General features: G+C 47.7%; 2 protein-coding genes across 2 annotated transcripts; one reads left to right on the forward strand and one right to left on the reverse strand.

Annotated features, from left to right (window-relative positions):
* Positions 1-3,800: 3,800 nt before the first annotated feature.
* Positions 3,801-4,223, reverse strand: LOC136469490 (thioredoxin-like protein YLS8). The gene has a single exon (XM_066467666.1). The coding sequence runs from the start codon at positions 4,221-4,223 to the stop codon at positions 3,801-3,803; it is 423 nt and encodes a 140-aa protein (XP_066323763.1).
* Positions 4,224-12,564: 8,341 nt separating this feature from the next.
* On the forward strand, positions 12,565-16,255 carry LOC136472783 (LRR receptor-like serine/threonine-protein kinase RGI3). The gene is made up of 2 exons (XM_066470488.1): positions 12,565-15,469; positions 15,558-16,255. The coding sequence occupies exons 1-2, from the start codon at positions 12,649-12,651 to the stop codon at positions 16,052-16,054; spliced, it is 3,318 nt and encodes a 1,105-aa protein (XP_066326585.1). The 5' UTR covers positions 12,565-12,648; the 3' UTR covers positions 16,055-16,255.
* Positions 16,256-17,311: the final 1,056 nt, after the last annotated feature.

Below are 17,311 nucleotides of genomic sequence, written 5' to 3' on the forward strand. Positions count from 1 at the left end.
AGAACAGCGGGTTCAGACTTCTTGGGTGTGAGCGATATGACTAGCCCAAGTCAATGCTCATCCCTGCCACAATTTATGACCAGCGTTGGGAGTAATCACTTGAATGGCCCTGGTACTCCTCTTATCAAAAGCATAGATGTTGTCATGTTGATCAAATTGTTATTCCAGAGGTAGTCTATACTTTTGATAGTCCTTGCTTGATTTTGGAAAAGAACAGGATGTCACTATCACAATTATGTCACAACTACATTCAACTATATTTCAAACCTGATATGCCACAGCACAGGATGGACGTAGAACTGAACATTAGCCTTTGTTGAGACATAGAGGAAATAGTCAAGAAGTGAATGGGGAACACTTATACTTAGATTGCTTTACTAACTTTTTGTATTTCTGGATTTGATGCCTTCAGAATGATGAGAAACTACCCTTTTTGTTTTGTTAATTGTTACTCCCTTCAATCCTTCCTTGGCATTTTGAGCATTGCTGATAGTTTGTGAAATTCCTCAGGGGAACACACCTTGCAGAGCATTGCAGGGCTGAATAACCCAAAGGTATTAAATTTTGTCTTATGGATTCTTACAGAACTTGCTGTTGTTGCATGTGACATTACTATAAGGTATTGCAAGTACATTTCAGCTGCTTGTTCAGGTCTGACCTTGTTGCCTTCTAAATATATTTTTTCCCCGTGCAATAGTTAAAAATTTAGTATATTATTAAAAACACATTTTCTACATGTTAAATTATAACAAGAGAACCTTGAAGGAAAATAATGAACCTGCACCTAAGATGCACCTAAGAGAACATTGTTTTGCTGTTGGATTGAACTCTAATTACCCAAAGCTGTTTCAAATTACATATTGGAATCGACTGTGGTGCTAGATAGAGGCCAAAAACTGTTTTAAAGTACAAAAACTAATTTTATTTTTGTTAACTCACCAGATTATGCTTTCCATAATTTGTTTTTGCAGCAGGTCTTCCACCAGATCATATTCTAAATTTCAGTCCCGAACCTGAGCTATTATATTGTTTGCAATTCTTCAGGCGGCATGTACTGCTGTACTGACATATTAGCCTTTCTACTTCAGCTTTACTTTCAATTACTAATATTTGATATCTCTTAAAATTTCAGCGCTCTGCAGTAAGTAAACGGAAAGAGAATGAGTAGATGAGTTGGTAGAATCACTGAAAGTTCTGCTAAACAAGAACCACAACAAGGATACATTTTTTAGAGTAATACAAGCCGTCCAGGAAATGAACCAAGTACTTGATATATTGTGTAATTGCAGCAAATAAGTATGTTGACACTTCTCTTTTCAATTGTATTTTGAGCTTGAAGACAATGGTGGATTTAGCCTTGCTTTATAGGTATGCATGTGTGTAGCCAGCTTATCATTTTTGTTAATCCAAAAGAAAAAAGAAGAAGAAAACATGATGTCAAACATGTGAAAAGAAATATTTTCTTACCACGTTTAGATCTTGTCAATTGGCAAACGAATTTCTTGTTGATTAGCAAACATATTTTCTTACAAATGTTTTAGTTATTTGATTTGTCCGTAGCGTTAGCATGGGCGTTTCTTTATATATCCACGTACGAGTGGCGTTGTGCGTGTCCACTACGATTGTTTAATGTGTTACCTAGATATCGCCGTAGCGTTAGCACGGACAATATACTATTTAGATTAACAGATGTCTCTTCCTAGAGGCAGGAGAGGGTCTACGATTCTCCTTGGTGGAGTGTGTTTACTAATAGATTTTAAATCCCTAACTAGGGACCTTATTGTAAGTGTGCTCTTAACCAACGTGATGGTCCTAGGACTCAATCTTATTATATATGATCATTTTAGTCCTAACTTTAACCATGCAAGTTGTGAGTAGTTTTTGCATACCCTATGGTTATTTATTCATTATAAATTTTTAGATTGAGCCCAAATAACCCTCTCTTGGTCATTTCAAATATAAGCTTTGGCGTGTTGCGAAGGCCTTTTCCTTGCAGCACGCGGAATGGTGTAGGAACCGGGTAATCCATGAAATGGCTGTAGCTCGGTTGTACGGATGTTCACAACATATAAAATGGACAAAGATCACATATGCGATTGATCGTGGAGGGAGGACATTGAGTTGGAAATAGGTTACCTCCACACAAAGAGAGTATAATTGTGTAGCCAATGAGATGCCACTGGCGGTTGGCGGCGAGCCGCCTCGCCGCGCCACCCGCAACCCACCCTCACCCCTCGACCCCACCCACCCTAATCATAGCACCTCGTCGACGAACACTGCCGCGATGCCCCCTGCCACCAACCCCGCCCAACCACCATCTCCTGCCACCCCGCCCCGCCGCCGTCTCTCCCGCCTCCCCCCAAATCCTCCTTTTAAGGCCGCCGATGACCAGAACCCTAACCCGTCGCCGTTGGAACCCTAACCGCCGCCATCTTCTTCGTTTCCGATGCACAGGCTCAGTCGGGCATGAGCGCGGGCGCGGGAGGAAGAGGGAGCGTGGGAGCGGGGTCGCGCTGTCGCGTATTATCTTTTTCCAAAAAAACACAATGTGCCGCACTAAAATTAGTCAGCATCAGATTTGATGTGCCATGATGGGACGTCCACGTTCGATGAAAATTAGGTCACATCCACAGTGTGACAAAGGACATTATAAGAGATTAAAATAAGTTGTGTATTAGTGTGGTACTAGATTTAGAGACGCGGGAAGTGTTGTTGAAATTAGAGGCGCTAGTAGTAAGATTATTGCGAACTATGTATGAGAGATTGCTCATCGTCGCATCCAGATGATGTATAAGTTTTTTTATGAAGGATACCAGATTTTTTTTGCCCATTGGTATGCATTATGCATACAATTGTATTCATACAAAAAAAAAGATAGGCCCCATTTGAATCCTTGAAATTGAATTCTACTCTAACAACCATAATTTAGACACAAATCAATAAAGCTAATATAGTTGTATGTGAAATATATTTGTATACTATTTTTGTCGTGAGACACTTATGTGTTGCACTTCTACTACAAGGAAGCAAGTCGATGAGTGTGCTATAAGTTACAATGTAGAAACATAGAATTGAGACGCATAGAATTAATTTCCATCTCCCACCCCATGAATTTAATTTAAGATAGGCTAATATTTGAACTTTGGAAAGTTGTGGAATACCAAATTCCAAGCTAAATAGGTTAGTCCATTAACTAGATTTCAATTTCTTTAAAATGAAGGGATGCAAACAGCCCTAAAAGAATTTTGTGCACATTAGGTTGCAGAACAATGACAACGAGAAGAAATTGTTGGAATTTAGATGGGCTTGGCCCATATAAGAAATCCTTAAATTTCTAAGAAAAATCTCAAAGGCCCATTCATGTATGCAAAGAGGAAATGTGGAAACTTTTAGTCCCACCTTGCTTGTGGAAGTGAAGTTAGCCATACTTAAATATGGAGTTCTCTCCTCTTTCTCAAGTCTAGTGTGAGGAGGGAAGCCCACAGGTCGCAACACTACGTCCCGGCGTATTCGTCATGAGCTCTTCCTCCATTGCTCATCGACGATCTCGCGCCATCACCACTAGCAGCGTCACCATCTGTATCTCCATCACCGGCGACGTTGTCTCCTACTACAGTCGAAAGGTATACACCTCGTGATCTGATGTCTTTCTTTGAGCTATTTAATCTAACACACAAGTATTTTAAATCATGTGCAAGTTGTCCTATGCTAGTTCTCGAGATTGTCATGATTTATATTCTAGTTTTAATCTGAAAATTACCTAATTATTTAACAGAAATTGACCAACTATTAAAAAAAAGCTATACGCCGTGGCCGAAGTCAACGATGCGGCGCCCTGCGTTGGCTGTCTCGTGCACCACCCCGACGACGTCGGCGAACTCGTCGGCGCCGCTGATAGCGGCCCAGTCGTTGATGTAGTCACTGGAGCCAAATCCACGCACGTCGACGTAGCGGTACCTGTAGAAGAACATGACGGTGCAGGGCTTGTACTGGAGGTCGTACATGGCGTTGAAGTCCTGCACCTCGTCGATGTCCACGGCGATGAGCGCCGCGACAGGCCCGACCCGCTCGGCCGCGGCGACCATGGCGGCGTCGAAGCGCACGCAGTCGTCGTGGCCGCTCCGGCCGAACCGGACGACCACTAGGCTGCCGCTCTCTCCCTCACGGTCGATGGCGTCGTTCACGGCCTCCGCCGAGTGCAGGTGCTCAACGTGGTACGCCATTGCGGCGGCAGCGGCGGCGGAATTGAACGCTTTGTGAAATATCACGCGGTGCACAACACAACGAGGCCGGTTGTTTTAAGGGTGGGCTCGGTCCAAACTCCAATCCGGCTCGGGCCGAGACTCGGTCGGATGCCGTGCATGACTCGATCTCAGAAAAAAGAAAGTTCCGTCAATTCAACCGGCAGCAAGTACCTCTCGCCGGTTTTATCGCGGCAGTTGTATAGTTTTGCAATTCTTTTTTATTCATTTGGACAAATAATTTTGCAAAAAATGAATTAAAAAAACTGCAAGGGATGTGAGCTCATGCATGAGCTCCTTAATCGACACTGTTCGGTCCATGGGCCACGAGACACTGTTGTGGTAGCACGGACCATATGGCACCAACACATACATAACGGACCATGGCCCATTTTAATTTGTGCACATATATCCTCTTGCTCCAAAAAAAAAAATTATTATTAACTTGTATTTGGGGGCCGACATCCCGAGCCGCTCCAAAATATCGGAGGCCTCCGGTCCTTCGCGCGGGAGGCCGTGCCGCAGCGAAAAGAGCATGTTCCACATATTTTTGCGTGCCCCACTGTGTAGACCCCATGCTGCGTACCGCCCTACCATCACGCTCACTCTGTTTCGCCTAACCACCACGCTCGCACGCAGAAAACCACGTGGGTCCCAATCACCTACCCTCGCTTGTGGATGCCACGCCACAGATGCGTCTGCTAGCCTCAGGCGCTAGTAGTTGCAACAGGCGGCCACGATAGGTGGGTCATCTCGTTGCAACATGTGCAACACTAAATCTACTTTTGCAACATCTAGTGAAAACAACTAAAACACTTACAATATACGTCTAAAACGCTGGCAAAACGTCAGAAAAAAAACTTAAAAACACGTCTGTAGCCATTGCAAAAACATATGCAACATCTAAATGAAACACTTGTAACATACGTATGAAACAACTGAAACACTTGAGATATATGCTTGCAACATGCATGTATTTGCAACATCCAGATCTACTTTTACAACATCTTGATGAAACACTTGCAACATATGTCTGAAGCATATAAAACATTTGGAACATACCCTTGAAATATACGTGTATAGTTATTGCAATATGTGCAGCATCACGATCTACTTTATAGACGACGTTATCGCGCGACCATGACGAGTTTGGGGGAATACGAGACCCTATCGTGTCTGCAGCGGCCTCCTCCTTCCCCTCCCCCGCTGCCGCCATGGCTATAGGTGCCCCCACCTCGGCCGGGCTCAGCCGCCTACTCGGTTGGCCGCTCTGGTGGTGTCACCACCGCTGTCTCTCCTGTCCCCACTGCCAGGCCGACCTGCCTCCCCTGAGCTCCTTCTAACCCAGACATGGAGAGGAAGAGGGGCCGTCGCGGCGGATGCGGTCGCGCGCTGACGAGCAAGCACGACCGGACACGGGATAGAGTTTGCGAAAATTTATATATGTTACAAACTATACAAGCATTAAGTACGCACTTTGGACCTCAGAGTCAGCAGTTGCTTGCCGCAGGTAAATAATGTCGACGCAGGTTACGATGAAACTAAAGGATCCGGATGTACAGGAGCGGTTATTAGAGACTCTACGGGCAGTTTCATTGCTGCTTCGCACAGTTATATCCATCATGTGTTGGATGCAGCCATGGCTGAAGCAACAGCTCTGAGAGATGGCTTATTGTTGGCACAACTGATTGGTTGCAGTCGCGTGGAATTTCAATCAGATTGTATGGAAGTTGTCACAATAATGCAAGAGGGTTTTTTTCTGGCGACGGCAGCAGGGACGATATATGATGAATGTTACCTGTATTGGAAGGATTTTCATTCTATCTCCATTAGTCATTGTATCAGAGTGTAATGCTGTGGCTCATGAGCTAGCTAGACAAGCTTTGGTAGGGAAAGACTCTTTTGTTTGGATAGAACCCCCTGCCTCAATTCGGCAGCGGCTCATAAACGATGTAACTATTTTGTCGGATGAATAAAGCTTGCTGAGAGAATTTCAAAAAAAAAAAAAACTTCCCTTCATGAGCACGGATAAATTTTGGCCAGGTTATCTAAACGTCGCCTGCACCGCTGCATCTCTCCGTTGCTGACAGTGGCGATTTGGCCCGTCCGTCCTCACGCTGTCTCTAAACATCTACGGAGTACACCTCGTTTCCGCTCATCAGGCCTGCCATTCTGAGTTCTGACTCTCTGACGACGTTCGATTCGGACATTCCTGCGACGCCAACATTTCCTGCATCGTGTCACTCTGAATCATCCGCCGGAAGCAGTGCTGGTTCCGAGGCCGGCGCAGGACCGGTGGCGCGTTCATCGTCCCAAGGAGGCCTTGCAGACCTGCATGCCCGGCTGCATGCAAGCATGCCCGATCAAAGCGTCCGTCGAGGCGCTATGTACCGCAGGCAAGCCATGCATGCATGGCTTGTTCAGTTCAGGGATGGTCCTGATGCATGGCCGCCCAGCAGTAGTGACCTTTTCTCCTTCTCCTCCTTTTTTTTTCATCAGAAGCTAGCAAAAGGATTCGGTTAAAGTTGTTCTTTGCCTTTACAATTTGTGGTCCTAATTTTAACTAAAATGTGAATGGTCTAAGCTTCCCAAGCAGAATGACAACTGGAATGCACATTCAGGCACTCAACGCGCCTGCAGAAATGCATTATATACAAATACATCTGCACAGGGGCGGAGCTACAGGGTGGTCCCTGTGGGCCGTGGACCACCCTGCGCTCGGCCCAACCAAAGCCCATAGGTAGAGTCAGGACTCGCTCAGTCGCTCAGGATCTTCCAGCTGCCGCCGTCAGTTCGTCTCCAATCGTATTGTTTGCTTTCCTTCTTTCACGTGGTGTGCGGTGTGATCGTGGGGTACTGGGATCAGGGGACTGACTGGGATCGGTGGACGGCCGCGATGCAACTGCTGCCGGCGGTGAGCACCAGTCGGCCATCGCCCATCGGACTCTCTGACATCGGCATCTCCACGACGGCAAACGCAAAGCAGCAGCCCAGCAGGTACTCTGAATCCTAGCGACTCCAAGACTGAACTGCTGAGCCAACGTTAAATCCTGCTGGCTGCTGAGCCAACGTCTAGGATCTATCCCTATTCTCCTTTAGTCACAAGTACATACGTTTCTTCTTTTCCTTTCAGTTTCTTCAATTTCAATATATGATCGGTTCGGTAATCTGCGATCTGCACGGACAGTCAGACAGGAAAAGTGCACAAGCCATAGGGTATGCAAAACTGTTTTTTTTTTTTTTTTGTGCAAGGGCAACACTGAATTATTTTATTTCAATATATGATTTTTTGCAGTATTGGATATATATTGAAACATTATATAATTCTCTTAGAGAATTGTTGAAACAAAGAGCGATAAAGTTTATCATTGGTTCTATTTACTTATCAAATTGGTATAGCATTAAAAAAAAATTAGACAATGTACAACCATAGCTACAAATCCCGCCACTGCATCTGCAGGCCCTACTATAATGCTCCATAATTGTCGCCATTAGATGGCAAATTACAAATTTTGATTATCTAAAGAAACATCCAAAGCTGATAGGGCAATCATCATATATAGAGTTGGTAATCGAATCAGCCATTTCCTCTAACTCATGTAAGCATGCACGTTCAGTCAAAGCACCCATGAGGTTGGAGTTTTTGTTAATGCTTCAGCCTTCAGACATCCTTTTTGCACTTGCAAATTTTGAACTGCTCTTTTGTATGTATGTTCTGTTTCTTTGTTTCAGCTGAATGCTGCAAATCTCGAACATTTTTCTTTAAAAAATAAATCGCCTGATTTTGTTCAGTTATTTTCTCTCTAGTGGCCCTCCTAAACTCTTTTGCAAATGTAAACTACTCATCAAAGCAATTGAATAGCCGTGCATAATCACACCCAACAGCAACTGATCAGCCTGCTTTGTGACCTACATAATAACCCACTCCCTGATCCAAAAATAGATTATTGCCCAGATGCATAAAAGCTGAAGACAGTGATGTGGGCGTTAAGCCAACAAAATCCTGAAAACCTGGGAGCACAAATCGTCGCCAACCACTAGGTCTGGCGCCTAGGGGACACTGAAGACAGTGACCCATTGCCCTGCACTGCACTGTAATCTTTATGCATTTCCATATGGCTTCTTCTGAACATCACATTGAGCAAGCAAGAGCAGGTCTTCGAGACACGCTTCAAAACAGAAAAGGGCAGGCAGGCATAGAAAATCGACATGACCGGCCTTGTGCTCCAAAGTGCATGACAAAACACTCTTTTCTTGGAAGTTTTTATAGGGAAAGAAAGAAACATGGAGTAGTGCCTCCTGAACTACCATGGCGGCAGTCCACATCCTGCTGATAAAAATCGTGGTGATCCTCATGGGTTTCAATTTGGGGATTCCTTTTAATCTTCGATTGGTGTTCAGAGATAGATCAAGGTCTTTTCCGATCAGGATCAGATCGAAGTTTGGATATGTGTTCCGCAGCAATTGTATGCATTATGAGATTGCTCGTGCAAATTATGAATTATGATGGGTTCCTAATCCGCTTTGCGGCTAATCATCAGTGGCATTACCACGTGGAGAACAAAAAAAGGAGTCACGAGAATTAGTTGAGATGTGTGTGTGGTTTGATCCTTAAACTTTGGCTTTCACTCAATATCTCCTGGCCCATTCAGATCCCTTGCTTTGTCCTGCTGTGGTTGTATGTGGAGTTCCTAAATCTCCAAAAGTAGCATGTCCAAATTGAAGCATTATTGCTTTTAGGAAATGTTCAAACATTATGTACATTAATTCTTCCTAGATAGTCCGTTAAAGTTCCATTAGTTTGAGCTCAGTCTGTTCTTGTCATGTCCTGACAAAAATTGAAGCTTGGGAACCATGGCAAGATACCATCAGATCAGATAGACTAGGCAGACAGAACACCCCAACCTCAGCAATTTGGGGCAGTAGTTACCAGGCCAGAAACCTTGGATTGCTGTCTCTACTCTCTAGTATCCCTTTAGGTATAGCACTTTGGAAGCAAGAAGTGACTAGGAAACCTTTACCTTTTCTGCAGCTATCTTTAACAGTTGCATTTTTTTTTATGAAAGCAGTTGCATTTTGTCAGCAGTAGAATGTACCCATCTTTACAGAAGTTACCAGGGGTAAATCAGTAAATGCTATAGTCTGTCTTTTGACTTAGAGATGTTTAACTAGTACAATTTTGATCAGTTAGGTCTAGCATTTTAGGCATATTAACTTGCAAACAAGAGATTCATGTCCATCAGCCACGGTAGTTTAGTACTGAAGTATATATACTGGTACAACAGCAGTGCTCGGTACAACTGAAATTGACTGCATTTTGTAAATATCTAGTAATTTGCCTTCTGACAGCAGTAGTACTGCTCGGCAAAGAACACGTTGGAGGAAGCATCTAATGACAGGGTAATTAAATGTTAATCTCTCTTTCATCATTGTTTAACCTTCTGCAGCTTCTTTGCAGCAGAATGTTCTGAACTGACAGTGGCCACATTCGGTAAATGTAATACCCACAATCATAGCCAGCTTTTGATCACTGTACCTGCAGGAACCCATCAACTGGATCTATCTATCTATCTATCCAAGTACATAACAGTTTGGCCATGTTCCGTGAAAATTTTAAATTAGTACAAGATCAGATCAGATCTTGGCAGCAAGCAGGGCTGGAAAATGCTCTGGTGTCAGAGAACTAACGGAAGAATGAGATGTAGAAGAACATGCATCACAGCTAGAACAAGGTACATGTTTTAACTTATTTAAAGTAGCCATAAGTCCTCCCTTATAACTTAACCATGTGTGCTCCATGTTGTGATCACAACACATCACCACTAGGTCACAGCACCTTGATGGGATCTAAATCCAAAGCCGTTTCTGTATTCCCATGATGCTTCCAGCCCTATTACTTAAACATTGTGAGTCATGTGTGACACCTAACATGTCCCCTAACATGTTTGCCGTCGCTCATGTGATTGCATTTTTAACCTAATAAGGTTTCTATTTTTCATGCACTTGTGGTCTGTTTGTTGGATGACATTGACTTAGTACATACTACTACTAACACAAAGCTAATTTGAGATAATTTAAACTACAACATATAGCAAAAAAGGAACCTTTTTCTTTTTTTTTAGTTTAGGTGACCTACGTATAAATTCAACTAGAACATATAGCAAAACGTTATCTTATTAACACAGTAGTTCTAAGTTCTTTTTTTTTAAGTAAAATGGCAACTGGAACATAAAAGTTTCAGATTTTCACTAGCACCTAATCTTTAGGAGTGTTCGGTACAGTATTTTTCTCTCTAAAAAAATCAGCCATACAAATCAGCACCAGCGGCTTTACCACGAGCCGAACACTCCCTTATCTGTTACTTTCCAGCGGGGTTGCCACCCTTTTGCACGGTTAAGTTGGTAGTAATATTTTATTTGTCTATCTATAGGTATTATACTAACCTACACTCCTTTACTGCATGTGCCGCTCCCCTAAGATTCCTATCTTATTCTACCTCACTCGCTCATTTTTCTTAACCCGGACACTCCTCTGATTCCTATGATTGAGTTCACAGACAGTAATAAGAGCTTGCCGGTCCTTGTATTTTATTGGGCTCCTTTCGGTTTCTCTGGAAAGTTAGGCATGTGATGCGAACATGCATGCTCTCTGAACTTGGAAATTAGTACCACACAGAAGAAGGTGCAGAAACAGTAAATTGAGCATATGAATTTTTTTATGAATTTGCATATGGTTGATGTACCACTACCACCCTGTCTTGCAGTGTTTTAGTTCTCATCCACGTGAATTACTAATAGAGAGAAGCTTAGTGTTGTGTGGCTAGTGGCTAGACTGCTAGACCTCCCAAAAGTTTAATCCTCTGTCCAATGTCCATGTGCAAGAGCACAATTCTCTTGTCGGATGATTACAGCAATACTACTCAGTAGTAGAATTATATGACAGAAACACTTAAATTTTTGTAGTATAGCATGTTGCATGAAATTATCTTAACACAGATAGGAACTACTGCCTCAAGGCAATATATGTACAGTACAACTACCTGTGGCAAACTGCTACCGTCCGTAAGTTTGTGCAGATCTGAGACAAGTGCAGGGAAAGATGAACGCAGGTTAGATCTAAGAGGGATTGATTTTATACGGGAAATGTTAGCCAGATCATCTGTGTCAGAGAGGTTGCATTACCAAGATCACAGAGAGCATGTTCACCTGCAACACTGCTGCATGATTTTTCTCTCATTGGAGTTGGCACTTCTGTATCTTCCTTTTCCATCGTCAGAAAGTAATACGCCGGCACAACAGTAAAGTTCAAGAAAAACATGCATTGAGGTCCAGATTTGATAAAGCTTGAGGAATGATGATCCAGCTTTGACTTTGGTAAGAAAAAAGAAGTGTAATTTGGTGTGGATATCATTTCTACTGCTCTCACAGTCACAGTGCAACAAATTTATATTCTTTTTAAAGTTTCTTTTTTCACAGAAGCAGCTCTGAATCACTGCAGATGGACAGACCATCATTTAGAAGGTAAACACCCAGAGCCCAGAGGAGAGCATGTGAATTAAGTAGTAAACAAACACCAGCAGCAGCCGCTGTTAACTTCTGAGTTCTGACTACCCTGCATCAGTGCAGTACAAAAGAACAAACTTTCACAGGCGCTAGAAACACTGTACTTAAAAAAGGATAAAGTTCAGAACTTCAGATTACCTAGGGAATTACGATTAGCATTTCCCGGAACACGGGGAGGAGAAATGTTCTCACTCACCTCCTCAACAGAGCACTGAGCACAGCAGCAAGCAATTAACAGTTCAGGATCACCCAATGGCAATAATGAGTACATCAACTAGGGATAAACATATCCAAATGATGGCATCAGCTGGGCTCCATCCATGCCATCTTCTTTCTTCCCCCACACTTCAATTGAAAATTGCCAATATTCCTTTCTGATCTGAAACTTCAAGAACCAAATTTTGGACATGTATTCCAAGTAGAAGTAGAAGAACCACTCACTCACACACATCACTGTATCTAGGAAATGCGAGACCATTTGCGCTATCATCGCCGTTAAAAGGGCTTCAAGATTTGTGCCAGAGTGAAACCACACTCGCTGATTTTGTGTGTTAGCAACCAAGCACAAATCTCAACAGTGTGCGCAGTAGGATCTATGGCTAAAGACTAGAGAGTAGAGAGTAGGGATAGTACAAGTCACTGTACCTAATCAAATCTGTTGTTTATCGAAAATAATATCCTGCAAAAGCTAAGCTGTTGCTTCATTATTTCATTTGGATCCAGATCTCTAAACCCTTTGTGTGCTATAAACAAATCCTGGGGTCTCCCCCTCTACAATCCCAAGGCAACGAGGAGGTGCCAGTGCCACCACTCACCCGCGGCCTCGGCCACTCTCTGCTCCACCAATGCCTCCACGCCTGCGCGCCACCACCGCAGCGAGGCTGGTCGCGCTCCTCGTGTGTCTCTCCCCGGCGCTGCTCGCGCCGTGCCGCGGCGTCAACGAGCAAGGCCAGGCGCTGCTGCGATGGAAGGGGCCGGCGCGCGGCGCACTGGACTCGTCGTGGCATGCGGCGGACGCGACCCCGTGCCGGTGGCAGGGCGTGGGGTGCGACGCGCGCGGCAACGTCGTGTCGCTGTCCATCAAGTCGGTCGACCTCGGCGGGACGCTCCCGGCGGGGCCGGAGCTGCGGCCGCTGAGCTCGTCGCTCAAGACGCTGGTGCTCTCCAGCACCAACCTGACCGGCGCGATCCCCAAGGGGCTCGGCGACCTCGCCGAGCTGACCACGCTTGACCTCAGCAAGAACCAGCTGTCCGGCGCGATCCCGCCCGAGCTGTGCCGGCTGACGAAGCTCCAGTCGCTGACGCTCAACACCAACTCGCTGCGGGGCGCCATCCCCGGCGACATTGGCAACCTCACCAGCCTGACGTCGCTCACGTTCTACGACAACGAGCTCAGCGGCGCCATCCCGGCGAGCATCGGCAACCTGAAGAAGCTGCAGGTGCTGCGCGCCGGTGGGAACCAGGCGCTCAAGGGCCCGCTGCCGCCGGAGATCGGCGGGTGCACTGACCTCACCATGCTCGGCCTCGCCGAGACCGGCCTCTCCGGGAGCCTGCCGGAGACGATCGGGCAGCTCAAGAAGATCCAGACGATCGCCATCTACACCGCGATGCTCACCGGTTCCATCCCCGAGAGCATCGGCAACTGCACCGAGCTCACCAGCCTCTACCTGTACCAGAACTCCCTCTCCGGGCCCATCCCGCCGCAGCTCGGCCAGCTGCGCAAGCTGCAGACGGTGCTGCTGTGGCAGAATCAGCTCGTCGGCACCATCCCGCCGGAGATCGCCAACTGCAAGAACCTCGTGCTCATCGACCTGTCGCTCAACTCGCTCACGGGGCCCATCCCAAGCAGCTTCGGCACGCTGCCGAACCTGCAGCAGCTGCAGCTCAGCACCAACAAGCTCACCGGCGTCATTCCGACGGAGCTCTCCAACTGCACGTCGCTGACCGACATCGAGGTGGACAACAACGAGCTGTCCGGCGAGATCAGCATCGACTTCCCGCGGCTGCGCAACCTGACCCTGTTCTACGCGTGGCAGAACCGGCTGACCGGCCCCGTGCCGGCGGGCCTGGCCCAGTGCGAGGGCTTGCAGTCCCTGGACCTCTCGTACAACAACCTCACCGGCGCCGTCCCGAGGGAGCTGTTCGCGCTGCAGAACCTGACCAAGCTGCTGCTCCTCGACAACAACCTCTCCGGGGTCATACCGCCGGAGATCGGCAACTGCACTAATCTGTACCGGCTCCGGCTCAACAACAACCGACTTTCCGGGGCGATACCTGCGGAGATCGGCAAGCTGAAGAACCTCAATTTCCTCGACTTGGGCAGTAACCGCCTTGTCGGGCCCTTGCCGGCTGCGCTGTCCGGCTGCGACAACCTAGAATTCATGGACCTGCACTCGAATGCCCTGTCTGGCTCTTTGCCGGATGAGCTGCCCCGCAGCCTACAGTTCGTTGACATCTCTGACAACAAGCTCACCGGTCTGCTGGGCCCCGGCATTGGGTTGTTGCCGGAGCTGACGAAGCTTAACCTCGGCAAGAACCGGATCTCCGGCGGCATACCGCCGGAGCTCGGTTCCTGCGAGAAGCTCCAGCTGCTGGACCTTGGCGACAACGCGCTCTCCGGTGGCATCCCACCGGAGCTCGGGAAGCTTCCCTCTCTGGAGATCTCGCTTAACATCAGCTGTAACCGTCTCTCCGGCGAGATTCCAGCGCAGTTCAGCGAGCTGGATAAGCTCGGCAGCCTCGACATATCGTACAACCAGCTCTCCGGCAGCCTTGCGCCCCTCGCGAGGCTGGAGAACCTCGTCATGCTCAACATCTCGTACAACACATTCTCCGGTGAGCTCCCAGACACGCCCTTCTTCCAGAAGCTTCCGCTCAGCGACATCGCGGGCAACCACCTGCTCGTCGTGGGCGCCGGCGGCGACGAGGCCTCCCGGCACGCGGCCGTCTCGGCGCTGAAGCTGGCCATGACGATCCTGGTTGTGGTGAGCGCTCTCCTCCTCCTGACGGCCACCTACGTGCTCGCGCGCTCGCGGCGCCGCAACGGCGCCATCCATGGGCACGGCGCCGACGAGACATGGGAGGTGACCCTGTACCAGAAGCTGGACTTCTCCGTGGACGAGGTGGTGCGCGCGCTGACGTCGGCAAACGTGATCGGGACGGGGAGCTCGGGCGTGGTGTACCGCGTGGCGCTCCCCAACGGCGACTCCCTCGCCGTGAAGAAGATGTGGTCGTCCGACGAGGCCGGCGCGTTCCGCAACGAGATCTCGGCGCTGGGCTCCATCCGGCACCGCAACATCGTGCGGCTGCTCGGGTGGGGCGCCAACCGCAGCACCAAGCTGCTGTTCTACACCTACCTCCCCAACGGCAGCCTCAGCGGGTTCCTCCACCGCGGCGGCGTCAAGGGCGCCGCCGACTGGGGCGCGCGCTACGACATCGCGCTCGGCGTCGCGCACGCCGTGGCGTACCTCCACCACGACTGCCTGCCGGCCATCCTGCACGGCGACATCAAGGCCATGAACGTCCTCCTCGGCCCCCGGAACGAGCCGTACCTCGCCGACTTCGGCCTCGCCCGCATCCTCTCCGGCGCCGTCGCGTCCGGCTCCGCCAAGCTCGACTCGTCCAAGGCGCCACGCATCGCCGGCTCTTATGGCTACATTGCGCCAGGTAAATGGCTGTCATAGCATCGATTTCCTCAAAAAATCTACTACATTTTCGCTGACATTTTTCTTGTTGGTGCCTCAAATCAAAACAGAGTACGCGTCCATGCAACGGATCACGGAGAAGAGCGACGTGTACAGCTTCGGCGTGGTGGTGCTGGAGATCCTGACGGGGAGACACCCGCTGGACCCGACGCTGCCGGGCGGCACGCACCTGGTGCAGTGGGTGCGGGAGCACGTGCGCGCCAAGCGGGCCACGGCGGAGCTCCTGGACCCGCGGCTGCGGGGGAAGCCGGAGGCGCAGGTGCAGGAGATGCTGCAGGTGTTCTCGGTCGCCATGCTCTGCATCGCCCACCGCGCGGAGGACCGGCCGGCGATGAAGGACGTCGTGGCGCTGCTCAAGGAGATCAGGCGGCCAGCCGAGAGGTCCGAGGAGGGGAAGGAGCAGCCGGCATGCAATGCCGCGGCGGCGGCGACCGCCGCTGCGCCAGCGCCACTGGACGGGCAGGCGCAGCGGTCGCCGCCCCGGAGCCCGCTGCCCAAGGGCGGCTCGTCGAGCTGCTCGTTCGCCATGTCCGACTACTCTAGCTGATGAATCATGCTCGCTGAAGTGCTGCTGGTAGATATCACCGATTAGCAGGCACTTGAACGGTGAATTTTGGAGGTGTAATAAGAATAGTGTGATTAGTGTATCAGTATGTAGTTAAATTGTTAATTAATTCAGATTATAGCTTGTAATTCTGTGCTCAGATGTATTTGTACTTGTAAATTAATTAATCAATTAATGGGTCAATTCTAGAAGAAAAAAAATGACGATATGATGATGAAAATGATCGGAAATGATACTATAATGTGAAAATTAAAAATGGTCGTTATGAAATTTCTCCATATTTTGAATAACTATAATGAGAAAATTGTCAAAAAAAAAACGGTTATGCTGAAGTCATAAAATGACTACTTTTATGTTTTCCTAAAAAATGAAAACAATAAAGAGCACTGAACTTGCTCTTGGGTTCAATTAATCATTAACCAGTACACTTGTGCTTTCGTTTTTGTTTTTAAAGTAATAATGGTGTTTTTGAAGTATCAACAATACAACTTGATATATATGTTTTTCTATTCTATAATCTAAATTAATTCACACAAAAAAAATCGAGGGCACTAGTTGTGGGGGTATGACGCCCGGTACCCACAGGACAAGACATGGCCGCATCATCAGAGGTGGTCCAGCCCACAAGATAAAGGTGTGTGACGTACGGCACTGATCGACGTGCACCGCAAGGCTACAAGAAGATGTGATTTATTAGATATTGTATAATACCAAATATGATACTTTCCTTATAACCCTACCCCTCCAGAGCATATAAGGAGGAGCAGGGGTCCTCTAGTCGATATCCCTAGACAGATCTTAGGCTTAGCCTAAGGCATATCATCTATCATAATACAATCCATAAAGACACAAGACGTAGGGTATTATGTCAAGTTGACGGCCTGAACCTGTTTAATCGATGTCTCTTGTGTTTTGTGCCACCATTTGGTTTCCTCACGCGCACATCCATCGATTCATCTACTATCGTGGGCATACCCCTCAGAAGACTGCTGAACGTATTTCGTTGACAGTGGCGCGCCAGGTAGGGGGGTGCGTGCTGAATTCATGGCGAACCAGATGGGAAATTTTCTATCATCATCGTGGGGAATCGACTCTTCACGATGGCGACCTTGAACAACCTCCAGCGGGACTCGATGTCTCATCGCCGGCGGCAATGAATAGATCGCGGAGTCAAGCCATCTCTAACGACGGAGGGCATGATTCCATGGCCTGCGGAAACCTACGCGATAGCTAGCTGGA

The sequence above is a fragment of the Miscanthus floridulus genome, chromosome 8 (assembly GCF_019320115.1).
Source record: "Miscanthus floridulus cultivar M001 chromosome 8, ASM1932011v1, whole genome shotgun sequence".
In the NCBI taxonomy this organism is placed as follows: domain Eukaryota; kingdom Viridiplantae; phylum Streptophyta; class Magnoliopsida; order Poales; family Poaceae; genus Miscanthus; species Miscanthus floridulus.

What these genes read in the sequence shown, in the direction of transcription:
- LOC136469490 (XM_066467666.1), bottom strand. Translation starts at nt 4,223, where the DNA reads ATGGCGTACCACGTTGAGCACCTGCACTCGGCGGAGGCCGTGAACGAC.
- LOC136472783 (XM_066470488.1), top strand. Translation starts at nt 12,649, where the DNA reads ATGCCTCCACGCCTGCGCGCCACCACCGCAGCGAGGCTGGTCGCGCTC. An exon ending in TTATGGCTACATTGCGCCAG is followed by an intron (nt 15,470 to 15,557) that starts GTAAATGGCTGT and finishes AAATCAAAACAG; the next exon opens with AGTACGCGTCCATGCAACGG.